Source organism: Atractosteus spatula, chromosome 25 (assembly GCF_055471065.1).
Source record: "Atractosteus spatula isolate fAtrSpa1 chromosome 25, fAtrSpa1.hap1, whole genome shotgun sequence".
NCBI lineage: Eukaryota > Metazoa > Chordata > Actinopteri > Semionotiformes > Lepisosteidae > Atractosteus > Atractosteus spatula.
In genome coordinates this window covers 7,451,407-7,470,012 of record NC_142730.1, presented here as the reverse complement: position 1 = coordinate 7,470,012, position 18,606 = coordinate 7,451,407, and the positions used below count along the sequence as shown (strand labels likewise).

Genomic DNA, 18,606 nt, shown 5'->3' with positions numbered 1-18,606 from the left:
GAAGCCGGTTCAGAGACGGGGGTTATTAGGAGGCCATGGTTGGTAAGGGCCAATGGGAAATCTGGACAGGATGCCGGGGTGACACCCCTACTCTTTTCGAGAAACGCCCTGGGATTTGTAATGACCACAGAGAGTCAGGACCTCGGTTTTACGTCTCATCTGAAGGACGGCGCCTTTTGACAGCACAGCGTCTCCATCACTTTCCCAGCTTTCCCAGGAGTCTCCCTTCCAGGTACTGGCCAGGATCACACCTGCTGAGCTTCAGTGGGGCTGCCAGCTGGGAGCTGCAGGGCGATGTACCTGGTTCTGCAACTGTATCACCCTACATAAGAACATAAGTGTCAGTGGATGTTTTTATCTAGTGCCTGACTTGAGAACACAAGAGCATCAGCGCAGTTGCCGATGACAGGTGGCTATTCTGGCCCATAAAGCCCGCTAGCTAGCTGATCTGGGAGACTGGAAACAAGCTGCCCAGCCATGTTGCTGAAGCTGATACTTTGGATTCTTCCAAGATGAGATCCTCCAGTTAGGGACAGGAGGCCCTTTATTTACACAGAGGGAGGCGGGAGCGTGGAGCAGGTTGGCCAGTCTTGTTGTTGAACCGGACGCCTTGGTTCTGTTCAAGACATGGCTGGATGGGATTCTGGGCTCAATTAGCTGCTAGCGACCACAGCTCAGATGGACTGAATGCCCTCCTCTCATTGATAAATGTGTTTATATTCTTTATATGAGGTGGGAGAGAAACAATTTGCTTGGGAAAAAAGCTTCCCACCTTTTGAAAGAGGGAAAAGAATGTTTGAGTACCGGCAGTGATCAAGCCAGACGCTGTGTTAGCAGGGCCAATGTACCAGGCGTATTGTGATCAGTGCAAAGTAAGGAGAACTCGTTTGTTAAAAAAAAATAGTTTTATTATTTTCATGATATTAAAATCCACAGCAGGAATACTTTTGGTAGGAACCTCTCACGATGAGGGTGGGATTTGCCCCAGAACAGTGGTCCCAGCTCTGGGTCTGGAGGTACACAGTCCACAGTGGAGGACTGGGAGATCTCTGCTTCAGGAGCTTTGTAAAACAAAAGGAGATCTCATTCTCTCCCTGTTAATAATAGACGGTTCTTAAGTTCTTATATCCAGTTTGTGAGTCCCAGGTGCTCCCAAACACCTCACACTAGTGCAGGATAGCTACAGATATAAGGGAGTCCAGTCCTGCTCCTGGGAGCCACAGCACCTTCTGCCTGTATAGCTCCAGCTGGGCTCCCAGTTGGTTCGGTCAGGGCACTTAATTAGGGAGGTGTCAATGCCCTTTCTGGACCTCTGCTCACTGATCATTTAAATGCGCTTTTATAACCTGCAGTGGCTCCTCTAGGTCCAAACCGGTCATCCCAGGGCTCGGACAGCTTCCCTGCTCTCTGCAGGGGGAGAGGGGTGAGTCGATCCAGGACTGGCTGGAGGAGACAGGAGGACACCAGGGCCTCTGCGCTCAAAGGCAGGACTAGATCCCTGAGCTGCCAGTCAAACGAAACCATTTGTGGGACGAAACCGAGCAGGAGCTAAACCCTGGCAATGGGATCCGGGTGGACCCAGGAGTGGCCCCAGCTGACCCTTGAGAGAGGTCACGCTGGTGCATCAGTAGAGTTGAGCAAACCGGACGTGAATAACGCATAATACATTACAGAAGGGCCATGTCTCGGAACAGCAAAGTACTCTATTTACGGCACACATTTGGGAATGTACGCGTTCCCAGACGCTAGCACAGGGCTGGGCAACCCTGGTGCCGGAGCCCGGCGTGTCTCCAGGTTTTCGAGGTCTCTTCGAAGCAGCGCCTCCTGAAAAGCTGGAAGAAGCTGCTGCATCAGTCCCGTTAATAACGAGCTGATGGAGCCCGTTAAGAGCCCAGCTGGAGTGGCGCCCTGTGGACACGCAGGCCCTTGGAAGACTCGTCATTTGGCACAGAGCACAGTGATGGAGAAACAAAATATAAATATCACAGCTGCCAGAGATCCTTGGATCTTAAAGATTCATCAGAAAATAATACAAAGCTTTATTAAATCATGGAAGATTAGGGTTAGGGTTAGAAAAGGGGTTTATGAGCAGTACTGTATTGAAGTGCCTGAAGGGTGCTGTTGTGGCCTGTTGGTGGCAGCGATTAAGAAAAATAAAAGGACATTTCACCCTTGCAGTTGACTCCGATGCAGAATTTTTCCTAAACCGTTTCGGTTCATTTCAGTGGTCATGAGCCAGAGCCGTATGGCAAGGCTGGGTGCCAGTACGTGTGCAGGGTGCTGCAGCTGACTGGGACTGGAAGGGACAGTAACATGCCGAGCGACTCCGATACAAAGCCTCATGCTGTTCACACACATGACTCGGCTGTTCAATTCAGACCTGAAGGCACAGGAACAGGTTCAGCCACCCACGGTGTGAAAAACACAGGGCATCACAGCGCATCGAGACAGCGTGCTCCCTGGGGGTGGCGAGAATACCTAAAGCTGGGGCTCCCTAACTCCAGATCCCAGGATCCAAAAGATCCAGCAGGTTTTCTCCTGAAATCATCAACCACTCCGGGCTGCAGCGAGGCGATTAAAAAGGCGAAGCCGGTTTTACCCTTCTTCCAGCCGAGGAGCTGTTTTAGGACTTAGGCAAATAAGAAGAAAACCTGCTGCATTCTGATTTCCGAGCCCAGTGAAGGCAACCCCTGCTTTACAGAAACTCGCACTTCACATGGTTCGCTCGACCTCCTGTGCGCAGCTGCGCTTTATAGACACTAGGTGGCAGCAGCCGCACGTCACCGAGGACGCGCGTTCCTGCCTTCAAAAAGAATAATGTGCAGGGTACCCCTTCACTTCGGGTTTGGTATTAGGACTAAAGTTTAAACTCGTTAAAAACGCGATGCAAAAATCATTTAAACTGAAGCCTATTCACAAAATTGAAGGACAAGAAGCAAGGAAAGCCTGCCTTGATCGTCGCCGGTTTCCTGCGTCCTTACCAATTCGTTTATTTTTTTAAAAGTAATTTTTGTCCCAGTACCGGTTCGTCTTAAATAATAAGCCCCGTCCAGTCGTACGGCGGCGACAACAGGCCCCCTGCACATCGACACTCAACTTTACACACAAAAAAGTACAGGAGGCGAGTCAGTATCGCGCAGGATGGTAATTTCCACCCCTTCTTTTTTCAGGCCAATTCACTGGGAGACCTGCATTTTATTTCGGTGGTCGTAAATGAACCTGTTGAACCGTGATTTGGAAGAACACGAAGTCTTGTTTTTTGTTCTGTTCTGCTACCCGTGCCCGTAAGTCTCCGCGCTCAATCTTCCAGTTTCCCCACTCTCGGTCCACCATTTGAGTGGGGCTGGGGTGGGAGTCACCCCTTCTCCCCTTCTCCCCCGCCCGCCACCTCATAGTTTTCCCTCTTCGACCAGTTTGTTGAGGCCGGTGCAGATTTTCTGCAGGTTGGGGCGAAACGGCCCCCCGGGGTTGTAGAGCTGCGTGAGGAGCTCCGTGTCGGCGAAGTGGTTGAAGACGTGGTTGATGCGGCCGTGGGACTTGGCCGTCAGGTGCTTGTCCACCAGGCGGAGGAGCATGTCGCGGCAGTCGGTGAGGATCTCCGCCATCACGGCCTTGTCGAAAGTGAACTCCACCTTTTGGGGAGGGAAGGCAAGAAAGAGAGAGATGAGAGGGGAAGGAAAGAAAAAAATGTTGTTGTTTTTTTGCGCTTGTGTGTGATGAGCCCAATCGGTGGCGTCGTTCTGTTTTGTTTTGTTTTGTTTTTGTTTCTGAAGGGTGACTGAGAAGTAACTTCGTTGATTAAAAAAAAGTTGACTTTTTAATAGTATAGCGACTCGACAAGTTACCCTTTACCAATCCCCAAACCAAAAATAATATCCCTGAGACATTTTACGAGGCGAGTGTGGTGTGTCGTTAGGAAAAAAAAAACCGGGAATGGCGGGAATGGCTCTGGCAATATGGAGGACAGGCAGAAGCGGGTTCTTGAGAAGAACCTTTCGTTGGAAACTTTTGAAACAAGCAAAGGTGTGTATCTCTGCCCGCCTCCCCACAGGAAGTTCTGAAGAACAGAGATTTTGAGCAACTATGGTAGTTTTATCCTATTTCATTGAGGTTGCGTTTTATCGCCGGTTTAAAGACGGAAAGGCGTGAGCTAACTTAATCTGTTATTGAACAAAAAGCAGTAGAGGCTGGACGCAGCCATGTCTGGAGACGGCAACTAGATGTTTTTGCACTGACTTTCTGGAGTGTCGTTCAACATTGGAAACACAAGTCCTTCTAACTGGGTTTTTGGTGTGTTACTGTAAATATGTATACAAAAACCCTGACACTGCCTTGTGGGAGCGGGTAGGGTGATAAAATAATATGCCGTCATAAACCACCTGTTTTTTGTGTTCTTTGTCTCCATTATCCTCACTCCTGGTCCTGGAGAGATGTCGGAGGTCCTGCTCTTTATTATAGCTGAGAATGTAATAACTTAATTGGCCTTAATTACCACTGGTTTCAGGTAGTATATCTTTTGAGAGGAAAAAGTAAAGGCTTATTCCATGTGGAAAAGAAGATAAACAACATTTCGGCTGTGGAGCCCAAAGAAGGCTCCACAGCCGAAATGTTTCTTTTTCTTCTCTTTTTCTACTCTTTTCAGCATGGAATAAGCCTTTACTTGTTCCTTTGAAGCCTACACATGCTGACACAGCTCCCTACTTGAACTATCTTTTGAGAGGTCTGAGTCCCTGTACCCGAGCTTTCCAGCCCTGCCTCGTGCAGAATCCTCTGAGTCTTGTGGGTTTTGTTCCAGCTGTGTTTTTACTTGACCTCTGTATACCTGGGGCTTGCCAGCTTTCTGCACTTGATCTCTGACCCCGGGAATGTGCCGCCACAGGCACGTGGCTGTGTGGAAATTTAGCCAAGAGCCCACTTTCTCCTCTGCTTGCCAGCGAAGTGGCTGCTGCCTTTTTTTCTGTCTAAATGGCTTTTCATTGGCGATGAAGGTGGCAGTCTGGAACCGGGTAGAGAGCCATGTTAAAGCCGTTACCCTCCTGGATTCTTTCAAGGCCAGGCTTGAGATCCTGTGGTCAGTAAACTAAATGTGTTGGATGGCAGTGGGCCCAGTGGGCCTCCTCTCGTTTGAAGTCTTTCTTGTGAACACGTACAGGTTGGGGGAAACAACACGGTCAGTCGGGTGTTCCCAAATTGCTCACGCTCCACACTTGAGGTCGAAGGGAGGCGCGATGCCCAGAATCTGATCTTGGTTCATTTTTACACATTACAGTCCCACTTTAAAACGGGAAGCGGTCTCACAGCAGGGCGGAGGGGTGCTTGACTTACCTCGTAGAAGCTGATCGCCGTCATGGCACCCTGGTGCAGCTTCTTCTTGAACTCCTGGGCCAGGCTGAGCTCCTCGGCGTTGAAGCGGTTGTGGCGGTACAGCACGCCGATCTTCACCGCGATCTTGATGAGGTCCTTCAGCACCTTCTGGGCCTCGGTCCGGTTGCCCGTGAACTCCTTGGACACCCGGTAGAGCTCGTCCAGGATCTCGCTGCTGGTGTCGTCGATGAACATCTGCACCATCGACTTGCTGGCCATGCGGCTCAGGATCTTCTTCTGCATCTGCATGGCCATGTCCTTGGAGCTGAAGCCCTCCATCGCGGCTGAGTGTGGGGAGAGAAAGAGGGAGTCAGAGAAGGGCGTGGGGTTTTGAGAGGGTGAAACAGAACACTAGAGATAGACATTACAGAGTATGCAGCTGCACCCTGGGGTTTGAACCCACAATCTCGGGCGCTGAAAACAAAAATCAGTGTGATCATGTCGTGTCTGTTACTCTCTGTAATATCCTTGGGCCACGTTATGGAGATGATTTGCAGCCTGGTCACGTGAAAGACTTTAACGATTTTTATTAACGCCTTATTGCTTGTTGTATCCTTGCCCAATTTGAAGCCTTCCAGTTCTTTATTTATGTGTCGGCTCACAGCGGTAACGTCTGTGCTGCACTGGGAGAATGAGGGGGGCCGGTCAGGCACCTCTCGCCCTCCCACCCATCTGATAATCTCTTGACGTGCTGCACAGCTGCTGACGGAGGGGTTACTGACAGCTGGAGGTGAGGCATGTCTCTTCCCTGATGTTGTGGCACACCCGTATTTGCTTACTTATCCCAGGTTTTCCCTGGCAGTGCCGAAGCTGTTTCGCAGTGCCACTCGGGGAATTTGGGGCACCGGGGGCGGGGTGACACAACTCGGGAGGTGGGATCGCCTTTGAGGTCTGAGCCTCAGAGTATGGCCTGCTTTCCGAGCGAACTAATTGATTTCTAACAAACTGGCTATCTCTCCACCAGAGAACCCAGACGAAATACAAACTTGTAAAGATTTAAAAGTTGTAAAATCCCAGAGGGAACAGTGGGAGGCTGAGGGGTTTCCAAGGGATGAGTGAAGCTCCAGGATTGGGGGCTGTGTTCTGCGTGAGAAAATAAACTGCGGGCTACTGTGCGTTTCCTCTCTGTGGTCGCTGGTTGCCTGTAGTTTCCTGTCATTAACGCCACACCAGCAAATGAAGTACGTTTCTCACCTCAAGGGTGTAACAGTTTATGTAGGGCTGTAGAGCATATGGGGTGTTTTTTTTATAATTTCTCACTCCACCATTCTGAGATGTGTGCTTTGCTATTGCTTGAGTTGTGAGAAAATTGCCAGCTCTGCCCTGAGTTTTTTTTGCTGTTGTTTTACTTCTTTCAGCACATAAAATGTGCAGGATAAGTTTGTGCGTTCATCTGAGAATATCACTTGCATTTTACATAGTCGGCTATGAATTCACCAGCAAACACCAGACTGTACTGTAGACATTGCTATAGACACTGCTGTCCCTCTCCTCACACACTCTCCCTGAATTCACACACCTGACTGGACTGGAGACACTGCTGTCCCTCTCCTCTCACACTCCCCCTGTATTCACACACTGACACACCCCTGACTGGACTGGAGACACTGCTGTCCCTCTCCTCTCACACTGCCCCTGAATTCACACACTGACACAATCCTGACTGGACTGGAGACACTGCTAGAGACACTGCTGTCCCCTCTCCTCTCACACTCCCCCTGTATTCACACACTGAGAAGCACCTGACTGGACTGGAGACACTGCTAGAGACAATGCTGTCCCTCTCCTCTCACACTCCCCCTGAATTCACACACTGACTGGACTGGGGACACTGCTAGAGACATTGCTGTCCCTCTCCTCTCACACTCCCCCTGAATTCACACCCCTGACTGGACTGGAGACACTGCTAGAGACACTGCTGTCCCTCTCCTCTCACACTGCCCCTGAATTCACACACTGACACACCCCTGACTGGACTGGAGACACTGCTGTCCCTCTCCTCTCACACTCCCCCTGAATTCACACACTGACACCTCCCTGACTGGACTGGAGACACTGCTGTCCCTCTCCTCTCACACTGCCCCTGAATTCACACACTGACACACCCCTGACTGGACTGGAGACACTGCTGTCCCTCTCCTCTCAGACTGCCCCTGAATTCACACACTGACACACCCCTGACTGGACTGGAGACACTGCTAGAGACAATACCTCCATAGTCAGCATTGAAATGGCAAGCACGTTCAGAGCCCTAGATTTAATTCAGCATATTAGCACCCTCTCCCTTTAATCGTCATTTAATACCGTCATACTTTTGAGATATTGGAAGCAAAAATGACAGTTTTAAACACAGTTTTAACACCGATGGTACTGTACGACCCAGCAGGGCGGTCTGCTGCAGCTACCTGGCTGAGGAAAGATATGTCTGCACTGATCAGTGTTAACGCCAGGGGGCGCAGTTTCTGGGCTCGGGGCACCTGCCGAAAGCAAAGCCCTGCCATCATGCTTGCACAGCGTCAACCCTTTTTTTTTTCGGTGTTGCCATCGTTTTGCGGCCGTCTTCTTTACAGAGCAGGGCAGCAGAGAGAAGCCACTTCCTCTGCAGCTTTTGCCTGCCGCAGCGAGAGAGAGAGAGAGAAACGGGGAACCGAGAGCCAAGGCAGATCGAGGGAGCCGAAGGGGCGAAATCAGACAGGCCCTCGGATTCACATGTCCGCGTGCTGGGAGCTGTAGCTAGCCAGTGAGTGAGGGAGGCCTGGCTGAGCTTTGACTGGAAACGGGCAGGCCTTCCTGCTGTGGAAGGAGTGATGCGTTGTCTGAGATGCTAGATGCCATGTTCACACTCATACTGTATATCTGTCTTCTTGTTTCGCTTCGGATTTTGTTTTTGCCACATAAGTATGTTTTTTTTCAATAAATGTTCCTACCCCTTTTTACATTGTTTTGAGATCTGGCACCAGAGAAGGCAGTAAAGTTTCGATTAGAGGGAGGGAGGGGGGGAAGAGTTGCTGCTGGTCTGAGCTGCAGAAGAGTTGTTGGATGGAGTTTTTATCAACTCTCCAGTTAATTGGATCACTTGCATCCATGAGTGGCTGTGGTAGAACAAATAATATGAGGGAATTCGCGTTTCAGATTGGTGCATGATTGCTATGGTGCGTGATCCTCTTATGTCTTGTGGGAAAATCTTATTCAGATTTACTACCAGATGCCCAAGGCTGTCTGAAAGGAAATGATGCGGGGAAGCATTTTAGCGTGGCACAGACCTGCACGCAAAGCTGAATTTGGAAAATTAGATCTGTTTGGGGTTTTTTTGGTCTCGTCTTGTAAGTCGTGCTGCTGAAGCAGAAGTTGGGGGTTTTGGTCCAGTTCGTGCCAGCCATGCAGACTGACTGTTTGAATGACTGGGGAAGCAGAGTGGTGGTGTTAAACAGAGTGTGCTAAACTCTTCTACACTCTTTTTGCCTTCACCCCTCTCCTCCCTGTGCCAGACCCATTGATTTCTTGATTGATTGATTGTGACTTGAGGAGTTTTCCTAAAATGGTTGAAATAGATTGTTGTTAACGCTGTAAGGACTTATAGCCAGATTTTAAGTGGCAAAAGCCCTTTTAACTCTTGAGAAACCAGACTGTGGTGGCTTTGCGGGCTGCATGCACAGGTTTTCTCTGAGCAGACTCTCAAGAGGCTCTAGTGCATTTGCTTCGCGTATGTTTCCGTAATACGGTATGACGCCTCTCCAGACATTGCTTTATTTGGCATTTGCTGCAGGTTATTGCAAGAAACCTTTGTATAGGAAAGTATGCTTTAAAAGCCTTTGTGTATTCAGGATGCGCTGACCTATGCCTGCAACTTCATCTGCCACAGGCAGTGCACGTGCAGATGTATTTCATATACTGTAGTAAAGAAAAGGCACATCCTGCGTTATGTTTGTTTTGACACTTGTCGTTCTCTGTTTTCCTGTCTAGCAGGGCGGTTTGGCTGGAGGAAGCCTGTAACGAGCTTTCTCGAGTAAGGATGCAGCTGTTGACAGCTGGATCAGGACCAGCCGAGTTGAGAGAAGAGAGGAGGTTTTCCTGTCCCCCGCCCACAGGAATGGAAGCACAGGTAAACACTTCGTACTACCGAACACCCTTGTGAGCTAAGTCTTCAGTCACGCAGCATCAAAGAGAAACTTTGGGGATGCCCTTCACAATGCACCCTTAGCACACAAGCAGGCAGTTTTATTAGCACAGTTGCGTCTGCACCTTCGATAAGTAGTGCCATGCCAATGGGAAGAAAATTTGTGTTGCGCAATGCTAATATCCACTATGAAGAGCTTGTGCAACTCTGATATGCTCCTACGTCCAACTTCTTTGCTCGCCCTAAAACCCAACAGCTCTCTAAGCAAAGCCCCAACCATTTCTACTGATACTGAGCACATGCCTTCCTCTGTGTTGGACGATTGGGAAATATTTTAAACAGACACTTGAGTTTATGGTTTTTATCAGTGGCTTTCCTACACCAGTCGTGCATTTCAGTGAGGCTGACAAAGGATAAAAGCGCTTTAATGTTTTATTTTGAATCTGTGATTTTTTTGAGTCAGGGGAAGAAACAGAAGTGGCAGAATGTCAGGACTGCAAAATTACTGTGTCCTCTGATAGCCATGGATTAGAAATGTCTTATTTTATACTGTTGATTTAACAGAATTGTGCAGAAACTGCCTAATTCCCCTCACGGCTGACCCAGGGTTTGTGAGGTATAAATTCTCCGATACACTACTGTGCGTGCGTGAGTGCTGGTTGTGGACTTGTGGTATTTCCTCGACTGCAGCGACTCTGAAATGTCGAGACAGGCCCTGTAAGGCACGAGCATTTAGCGAGTCGTGATTCAGAGGCCCAGGGAGATGTAGAATTGTTCATTGTATGTTTAATACCACTGTGCTCAAGATAAGACACTGGGGGACTGTGGCCTCTTTAAACCCTAGGACCGATTTGTTTCATAATTAGAAATTGTGGGGGGGATAATATAGGGGAAAGGGGAAAATATAGATGTTGAAGATGGTGTCCAAGAACTTTTTGATTCTGGTAAATGGGGTGTTTGGGAATGTGCAGGCTCTTACATGACTGACTCTTGGTAAAACTGGAGCCGTTGAAGGTCTCGACGTGAGTGACGTCATCTTGATTTACTTGCAGGGCTTGATGGGAATGACATCATCCTGCATAGCATGTGCAGCCCAGTTTTGTCTACTGTTGCCATGGGCTGGGAGAGTTTCTGTAGGAGCAGACTAATGTAGTCCGTGTGCATGTTGTTAGAAACAGGTGGGGGTTGTATTAAGGTAATAGTAAAATAATCCTCCGATACCACTTAACAATATCAGGTAACCTGCCCCCTGTAGTCTAGAATGAAAACCCGAATGATTAAGTGGTTTCTTTGTTTTCCTGGCACAGTGAGATGGCAGAGCACTTCTCACTGGGAAGAGGCACAAACTTAAAAGACAAATAAATACTTAAAGCACTTAAATACAAAATAATATGCAAACTGCCGACAAGATTACAAGTTAATCTGCAATGACCGTGGGTCCCTGAGCCCAGACCTTAAAAGTCCTATGTTGCCCTTGTTTGTCTCTCTCAAACATGGACCAACCTTAGTGTAAGATAAAAGAGACACTGCCGCTTAGGAGGGAAAGCTGGTTTCTGAACAAAGACCTATATCTATGATGGTATAACCTCCTGGGAGACGTCCTGGGAAAGCTAAAGTTGCTGTCACAGGAGGTGTTAGTGGCGACTAGTAGGAACGCTCACCCCACAGTCTGTGTGGGTCCTAATGCCCCCGTATAGTGACAGGGACACCTATATTGTAAAAGAGATGCAGTCCTTCGGATCAGACATAAAACTGAGGTCCTGACTCCCCATGGTTATTAAAAATCCCAGAGCGCTTTTCAAAAAGATAAGGGGTATTACCCCACTGTCTGGGCCAAATTTCACTTTGGCATTTGCCAATCATATTGGCCTCCTAATATTCCCCATCTCTGAACTGGCTTCATCACTCTGCTCTCCTCTGGGAGTTGAATCCATCAATGCAATAACTGTGTACAAATTTTATTGGTTGCACAATTAAGTGTCATTAACAATTTAATGTTTAATTTCCTTTTTGGTGTTAAATTATGTTGGATAAAAATCCTATATAACGCTTCTGATCTGAAACTTTTTCACAGTACTAGATGTGCAATGTGATATGTGATCATACAGCCTGTGAAACACAGCCCTATCCTCCCTCCTCAATTCCCTAAAATGCTCATGCCCAGTGACCTCATGAAACAATGGAGTGATGAGTTTTTCAAAGTGTTCGCTACATTTTTGTTTGTGTTGGTGGTGGTGGGGGGAGAGATTTGCAGAAGTGCCTGACTTCCTGTGTGCAGCAGTGAGAGAGAGCTCCGCATGGCAGCCCCAGGTCTTGCTCCGACAAGCCATGAGAATAGTTTGCGGTCTGCACAGCTCAGACAGGCTGACACAAGCTCTGCTCCCCAGCCCTCGTTCATAAAAAACAGCCTGCAGAGGCTGACAGATTCATGACATAAGGGCAAAAAATCTTTCTGACGTAAAATTTGGGGATCATGTTCCAATAATCTGACAAAGCCTGGGTCTTGAGCTCATGTTCTTGAGCATGATGGTGAAGATGAATCACAGCGCGTGCAAAAGAATCCTGCTTGATTCGTGTAGCTCCTCAATTCAGTTCAGGGTTCTGGAGATGCATGCCCCCTAAATTAAACTTCATCTGGTAATGAGTAATTTTTAAAACTTGTTAATTTGGTTTTGAGTTAAGTTTGCACTTGGCTGGTCTCGCATGTTCTAGTAATTATTAATAACGCTTTTTTATGTTTGAAATAGATCAGACACTCAAGAAGTCTTTGCATGTGCTGGCTATTGGGTACGCTTGCAGGTGAATCTTGACCTTGACTTTCTATTTTTCATAAGGAAAAACAGGTTCAATAATAAATTATGGCAGTCCTGGGTTTTGCTAGGTCCCATGTCGCTCATTGTTTTGACGCCCTGTTGACCCTATAGTCACCTTCCTTTCTTGGGTGGGGGAAAATAGCGTTCCTCCCTAAGATAGCTGTTCTTTTTGCTGTGCCAAAGAAAGCCTTTTCCCTAGAAAACGTGACTCTGTAATTTTGTGTGAAAGATGAGATGGATGTTTTCGGGAGAACTCGGGAGGATGAGAAGGTGCAGTAGATTGGAGAATTTTTTGCCCCGAGAAAGGAATAAAGGAGCTGGTGTCACACAGTGAACACTTTCTGCAGTGTTTCCTGGATGTCCAGAAGCTGCAAGAATTGCTGACAGTGGAGCACACCAGCTACAGCCAAGCCTGCATGATCTGTTCTGGGATCAGTCCAGGGAAGAGCTGCGGCGAAGGGCATTTGCCGCTCCGTATAGAGATTGCATCACAAGGCTAGCTCGATGGCTTTACAGTGTGCAACCCCTCCGTTCTCCAGCCCAGACCCATGCCGGCTGCAGCTGGGAACATCTGGACCTCTGGCAGGAGGTGCGGGGCGTGATGTGTGATGTTTATGACGTGCGGTACTGAGAAATGGGCTCTCCCGGGTAATCAGCGCTACAGCTCTCCGATGCCGTGACCTTTCTGAGCTGGAACCCAGGGAGCCCTACAGCGCATCTGAACTGAGAGCAGCGATGCCGTTCTGCTTAAGCTAGCAAGGGCACGTAAAAGGTCTTTACAGCGCACTTTTCTCAGAAAGCCTGAACACCGTTTGCTGACATATCGGTAGATTTAAGATTGTGAGGTTCTGGCGTTTTTTTTTGCACAATCTGAAACTTGCCTCTCGAAGAGTTATAAATAGAAAACAGAAACTCCTTCAGAGACACTTTTGGCAGTGAAAACCTGGGCAGTGTCACTGGCATTGATTTCTCAGGTGCTCTTAACTTTTTTGCAGGCCATGGAATGAATCCTAAATCCCTTTTTTCCTGTGGGAGAGTCGGGGGGCTGGAGATTGGAGCCGATCCTGTACTTTGCTTCCAGCTGCAATCTTTTCTGGAAGCCGTGCCCATTTTCATCCAAGTCAAATCAAACTAGTGTCCTATACATTTGCCATGAAATTCCAGTTCTTTTTTGTAAAAGTGTCTGTAAGACTTGGACTTTAAATGTCAGGCTTACAGGAGCCAGCACAGCGTGGCCTTGCCGCAAGTTGCTGGTCACCTAGGAGCAGCGACTTCAACGTTTCGTACTGTCATGCCTTGTCTTGGAGACAAGAAAGCTGTTTCAGATGGAACCTGATTGGACAGGTTGGTGTTTTCTAAAAGGACAGAGTCTCCTGATCCCCACGGATCCAAGATGTGTCCTGCTGTGTTTTTAGTTCTGTGTCAGTTGGATGGGTTTGCAAGCAGTAATAACTAATTTCTGTAAAGTCTGGGCCATGTGTGCTGTTGGGGGGTAAGGGCACAAACCTCAATAATGTCAGATCCCTCGTTTTGTAGATTTATGAAAGTAATTAAAGCCCGAGGCCCAGTGAGAACCCTGTGGCCTCTGGCTCTTGCCTTTCAGTTAATTCGTTCTGGTTTCACATCCCTGTTTGTGCATTTTGAGATTGCGGCCGGGACGCGCTGGCTTCTCCCTTGAAAGAGGCCTCGGTGTTGCAGACGCCGAGTGGAGAAAGTAAAACGGCGTTGCACAACGGCTTCCGAACACTGTGCGACGCCAATTCCCCTCCCCCCCCCACAACGCATCTCAAGGTCAGGACAAGACTTCTCAGACCTGAGATGTTTTTTTTTTATGGTAATGAATGGGAAACCAGAGATATAAAAGCAGAAAAAATAATTGTACGATTGAAAAGGTAAAATTGTTTAGTTAATTAAATGAAATGTTTTGTTCTTGGAACTCCAAAGTTCCACAATTATGTGGGAACTGGTTCAGGGGGAGTCCTTGAAAAAGGACACTCTGGGTTCCTAATAATTGTGCCTTTAGAGGAAGTTATTGTCTTGGGTGGTACAGCGAGCAGGATGTGTACTGTCATGATGTGCTGCTCCTGATGTATCAAGATGATATCAAGATGTGATACTGTGCGGAGTTTCTTTCAGGTTTGATCTTTCAACCAAAGAAGTGAGCACAAGGAGATTCTGTCACTTAGCAGGGGGCGGATTTAGGGCCACAACAAAGAAATGTTTCTTTTTTGTTGTTGCATAAATACCTGCGATTTATGATTTGTTGTGCGAAAACATTGGGAGGATCCCTCTGAAGTGAGAGACCAGTTTTGTTTTAGGAAGAAAAGAAAGGGCGCAGAGCCAGAAGGTGCCCGTAGTGTGTGGGGCACAGCAGTCCGCTGGCTCAGGAGAGTGTCGCCCCAGGCTAGTCTGGCGCGGGCCAGGGCAGGCTGGCCACTGGCGGGGTCCGAGCTGCGGGCCGCACGGGCGAGACACCGCCTTTCTTAGAAGCAGATTGGCTCGAGAAGAAATAAGTACACTGTACACTTAAACATGACAAAAGAGCTGCCAGTATTTCAGAGGTATTGGAAACTTTGCGACAGTACAGCTGCAGTCGTCCCTCCATCTACTGTAGATCTAGCCCTGTGAGGCAGTGGGGTTATTGCACAGTACATCCTGTCGTCTCTAACCCCTGTGCTTTCTCCGATAGTAATCAAGAGTCCTGTGCCAGACTCTGCTGTTCTTGCCATTTTCCCTGAGTTTCACCATGTTTTACCCATGCCTTATTTTCTTTTCTAAAAGTTGTCCCCCATGCACCTTGTTTTATCCCGCACCCGGATAACCAAGTATCTCAGTTTAAGAAACTGAATAAGAGAGGTGCGTGTTGATGAAAAAAAAAAAACAATGAAGAAAAAAATGTTCCCGAATGTAACAGTGTTGTTTTGTGTTTCCTCCTGCTCCCCTCCCTCCCCCCCCCCCACCTCACACATGCCCCTCCCTGTGAGGGCACAGGCAGTCACACAAACCCGCCTGGAAATATTTGTACCGCCAGTTTTTACTGCTGCTGATCTCCGTTGCATGCACCCTGATGCAGCTTGGTCATGAAGAGGACACCGCACAGATCACACGACACACTAGAAGCAACTGGAGGCACTTAGGTAGAGTGTGAAGCCAGAAGAGGTGGAAGCTCGCCTGGCCAATTATTCAATTTTAAAACTTTAAGTTTTGGGTGAGAGTCTTCCTTCTGCACCTAGACGCTGCTGTTACACTTTAGATCACCACAGAGCCACAGTTTTAGGTGTCTTGTTTTAAAGCCCAGAAGCAAAGCTGGGGCTGTATTTCACCGTAGCACACACTGGCCTCATTGCACACACCCTTGGTAGTAGGCTTCAGGGGATTGCGCAACACTAATTTTCTTCCCCTCTTCTGATTACGCACAACCTGTGGGTGACCTGGAAAGTAATAGTTCCAGATTAATCACGTTTATTTAAAAATGCCTACCTTTACAGTAGCCTCAAAAAGTTGTGTCCTTCTGGCTCTGCACGAGATGTGGTTATTGTGGTCTGAGTTGCATTGCTACAAACCAGTCGAAAAAGTGTAATCCATAAAAAAAAAAAGTAGAATACATTGGCCACTAAAGCAGTTTATTTATATTTGACTAGAAATACAGAATACTTTTGTTTTCCTTTTGTCACTTTTTCTAGTTTTTCAGTCTTCGGTTAGTAAATTAGAATATTACCTGTCACTAGAAACATTACTGTTTCCCTCTTATTTGTATTCACCTTCCTTGCTTGTTTGCCCAAGCTCTCTTCCTAGTGGGTAATGCCTGCCATTCGCCATCTTCATAACCAGAAGCGGGCTCGACTTTTAGCTTGCCAGCAATGTGGCACAGGCTGTAGACCACAGTGCTAATTGGCGGGCAGGCTGTGTTTGATGCCTTTTTTATGGATTTCTTTTAAGGGCATCAACTTTGTGCTTATCCTGCGAGGAATGGATGTTATGTTTGACAACCTCAGTGCTCAAAGCTTTGGAGCTGAGCCCGTAGTAATGATATTTCTTGTTCATTAAATTGTTGGGCTTTTTTTCTTATTCCATCTGCTAGTTGCGTTTATCACCTCAAGTAAAGGCTCGGCAGAGCGTTCCAACAGAAATCGGCCTCCTTTTCCCCCATTCCCTGATTCTGACAGTGTTTTCAGGATACAGCTGGTAGATCAGGCCCAAGCTCAGTGATGCAGTGATAAATGAGACAGGGAAGATTAGGTTCTGCAAGGTAAATATTTAGCACGCCACAAATATGTGAAGCTCTTAGCCTTAGGCTGTTGTTACTGGTGTGTTCCCCAGCAGGCTGCAGAGATTTTCACCCAGAGTAGTGCCTTTCTCTCCTGCTTAAGCCTGCTCCTTGTCTAGGGGAGCCGTAGCATAGCCCAGTCCAGTGAAGTCTTAATGGGTACAGAAATCTGTGGCATTGCAAATGAGCAGTAGATCCGGCGGACAGCTATTAAATGAGCACGTGGGCTTGACACAGTGAGCAAATCGAGACAAGCGTTTCCGGCAATATAGAGTAGAGCTCTTGTGATCAGGCACTGTTTCATGTTTGGTGACAATAAGGGGTTTAGGATGTGTGATTCTTGGAGCATTTCTTTTTTGAAGAGGCGAGTATGAAGAACATCTAAAAGTGCAAAGACGACAGGTTTGGTGACGGGGTTTTTTTTGTCTTCTTTCGCACTGCGGTGACGGCACCTTCGAAGTCAGCGGACAGATTTGACGTGCTGGTTGCCTCCGGCCCCGCACGCAGGTGGGCAGGCCAGCATGCCGGCAGGCGCCCCCCTGATCACGCGGTCGCGAGAGGGGGGCTCCCTCTGTAATCAGGAGGCTGCCCCCCCCCCCTTTGGAAACGCACTACAGCGTGTGAAAAGAACAACAAAAAATAGACGCCTACGCCGCCTGTCGTTCTGAAGGGGCGCGTTTTGCGGTTCACGGACCCTCGTGATTTGTAGTCTTGTGGGCCGGAGAGAGTACGGCAGGAGCCCTGGAGAAAAGCATGTCGTTTGAGAAAGGAAACGAAACCCTTGAGCAGCAAAGCAGAACTGGAGTGGCAAGGTTTTCTTCTTAGTGAGGAGGGCGGCGGGTGGCGGGGGTATGAAGATCTTTCTCAGTATCCTTTTTAGTGAGAGTTAAGAACCTGGGCACAAGTGAGCATTCAGCGGACATTCCGCATCATCCTTTGGAACTGCATCTTAGCTTAGAAAATCGTGCATCTTTGCTTGGGGAAAAAAACTAGGCCTCCAAAACATCTTTGTCTGTCACAGCTTTCAAAGCCAAGTTGGTTGTTTTTGTTTTTTTTTTTTGCTCCTCAACCTAAGAAGGTGTGGAGATTCGGATCTAGGGAGCAGAAAAAAAATTATCCCGACTTCGGAAACAGCCAAGTCAGAAACGACCACCTTTCAGCCCGACCTCATCACACGATCCTCCCCTGCTAGTGTCATCCTAACGGAGCTCTCTGTTAAATTATTGGGAAATCTGTCTCGGGCAGGCATCCTGCTCCGTCCTGCCAGGCTTGTCACAGTCACGTTTGAAGTTTTGTAGGTGTTAGTGAATCCTGGCAGACTGAAGGAGAGCACTGCAGGTAAGAGCCAGGCTGCTTCAGCGGCTGGGATCCGACCGAGGATGGCGCAAGAGGAAGAGTGTGGAGAGCTAACAGCACTGTGATCTGGGCGGGCCTGAAGCCGACCGCGACCCGGACGGTGTCGGTGGCGATGGTGATGATAAGCCCTGCAGCTCAAGTATAAGTGAAGGAGATCCTTACCTGGTTGTTAGCCCCTTGGTCTTTTTCCTCCCACCTCTTTTGTCAAAGCTGGCCCCCTTGCCGAACTGGCGGAGATGTTCAACATGCAGTCCCTTCTTCTGATAACGGCCCTCTCTGCACCGGGCGGGGGGGGGGGAATAAAACTTACTACTCCTGCTGCTACCAGTCTCCTTCGCTCTGTTTCAAGATAATTTGACTTGCACTTCCTTGAGGAACTAATTTTGAATCCACGCCCCTAAAGTATCTGTGTGTGTGTGTGCGTGCGCGCGCGTGTGCTGCCTCTCTCTCTCCTCTGTGCTGACTCTGTCGTTTCTTTGTGATCTGATCTCTGCGTGTCCTGACTCGTGCAATCCACAGAAACTATTTTGCAACTCTCCAGTTAATGCTGCTTCTTTTTTTCAAAAAGGGGATGTGTTGGCCCGTGTGCTTGTGTGTGTCCGTAACCATTCGCAGCAGAATTGTGTATCTTTTTCTGTCTTGGTTGAGAGTGAAATTGGCTCTTGCAGTTCTGTCTGTTCTGCTGCCTG

The 18,606-nt window shown here is 48.2% G+C and overlaps 2 protein-coding genes across 2 annotated transcripts in view; both read right to left on the bottom strand.

The window, feature by feature from the left end:
* Positions 1-886: 886 nt before the first annotated feature.
* On the bottom strand, positions 887-18,356 carry tnfaip8l2b (tumor necrosis factor, alpha-induced protein 8-like 2b). The gene is made up of 3 exons (XM_088905777.1): positions 18,080-18,356; positions 5,326-5,648; positions 887-3,632 (listed from the first exon to the last, which is right to left on the bottom strand). Exons 2-3 carry the CDS (start codon positions 5,641-5,643, stop codon positions 3,390-3,392), a joined length of 561 nt encoding a protein of 186 aa, XP_088761903.1. The 5' UTR covers positions 5,644-5,648; positions 18,080-18,356; the 3' UTR covers positions 887-3,389.
* The window catches only part of LOC148815268 (soluble guanylate cyclase gcy-31-like), a 24,909-nt gene continuing 23,550 nt past the window's right edge, over positions 17,248-18,606 (bottom strand). Inside the window, exons 19-20 of the mRNA XM_088905090.1 lie at positions 18,080-18,193; positions 17,248-17,302 (exon numbers count right to left, since the gene is read on the bottom strand). Of these exons, the coding sequence (XP_088761216.1) occupies positions 17,248-17,302; positions 18,080-18,193 (169 nt within the window). The remainder of the gene's footprint in view (positions 17,303-18,079; positions 18,194-18,606) is intronic.

Excerpts from the sequence above, each read along its gene's own strand:
- tnfaip8l2b (XM_088905777.1), bottom strand. The coding sequence starts at position 5,643 with ATGGAGGGCTTCAGCTCCAAGGACATGGCCATGCAGATGCAGAAGAAG. Across the intron at positions 3,633-5,325 it reads CGGCGATCAGCTTCTACGAG|GTGGAGTTCACTTTCGACAA; the intron begins GTAAGTCAAGCA and ends CCTCCCCAAAAG.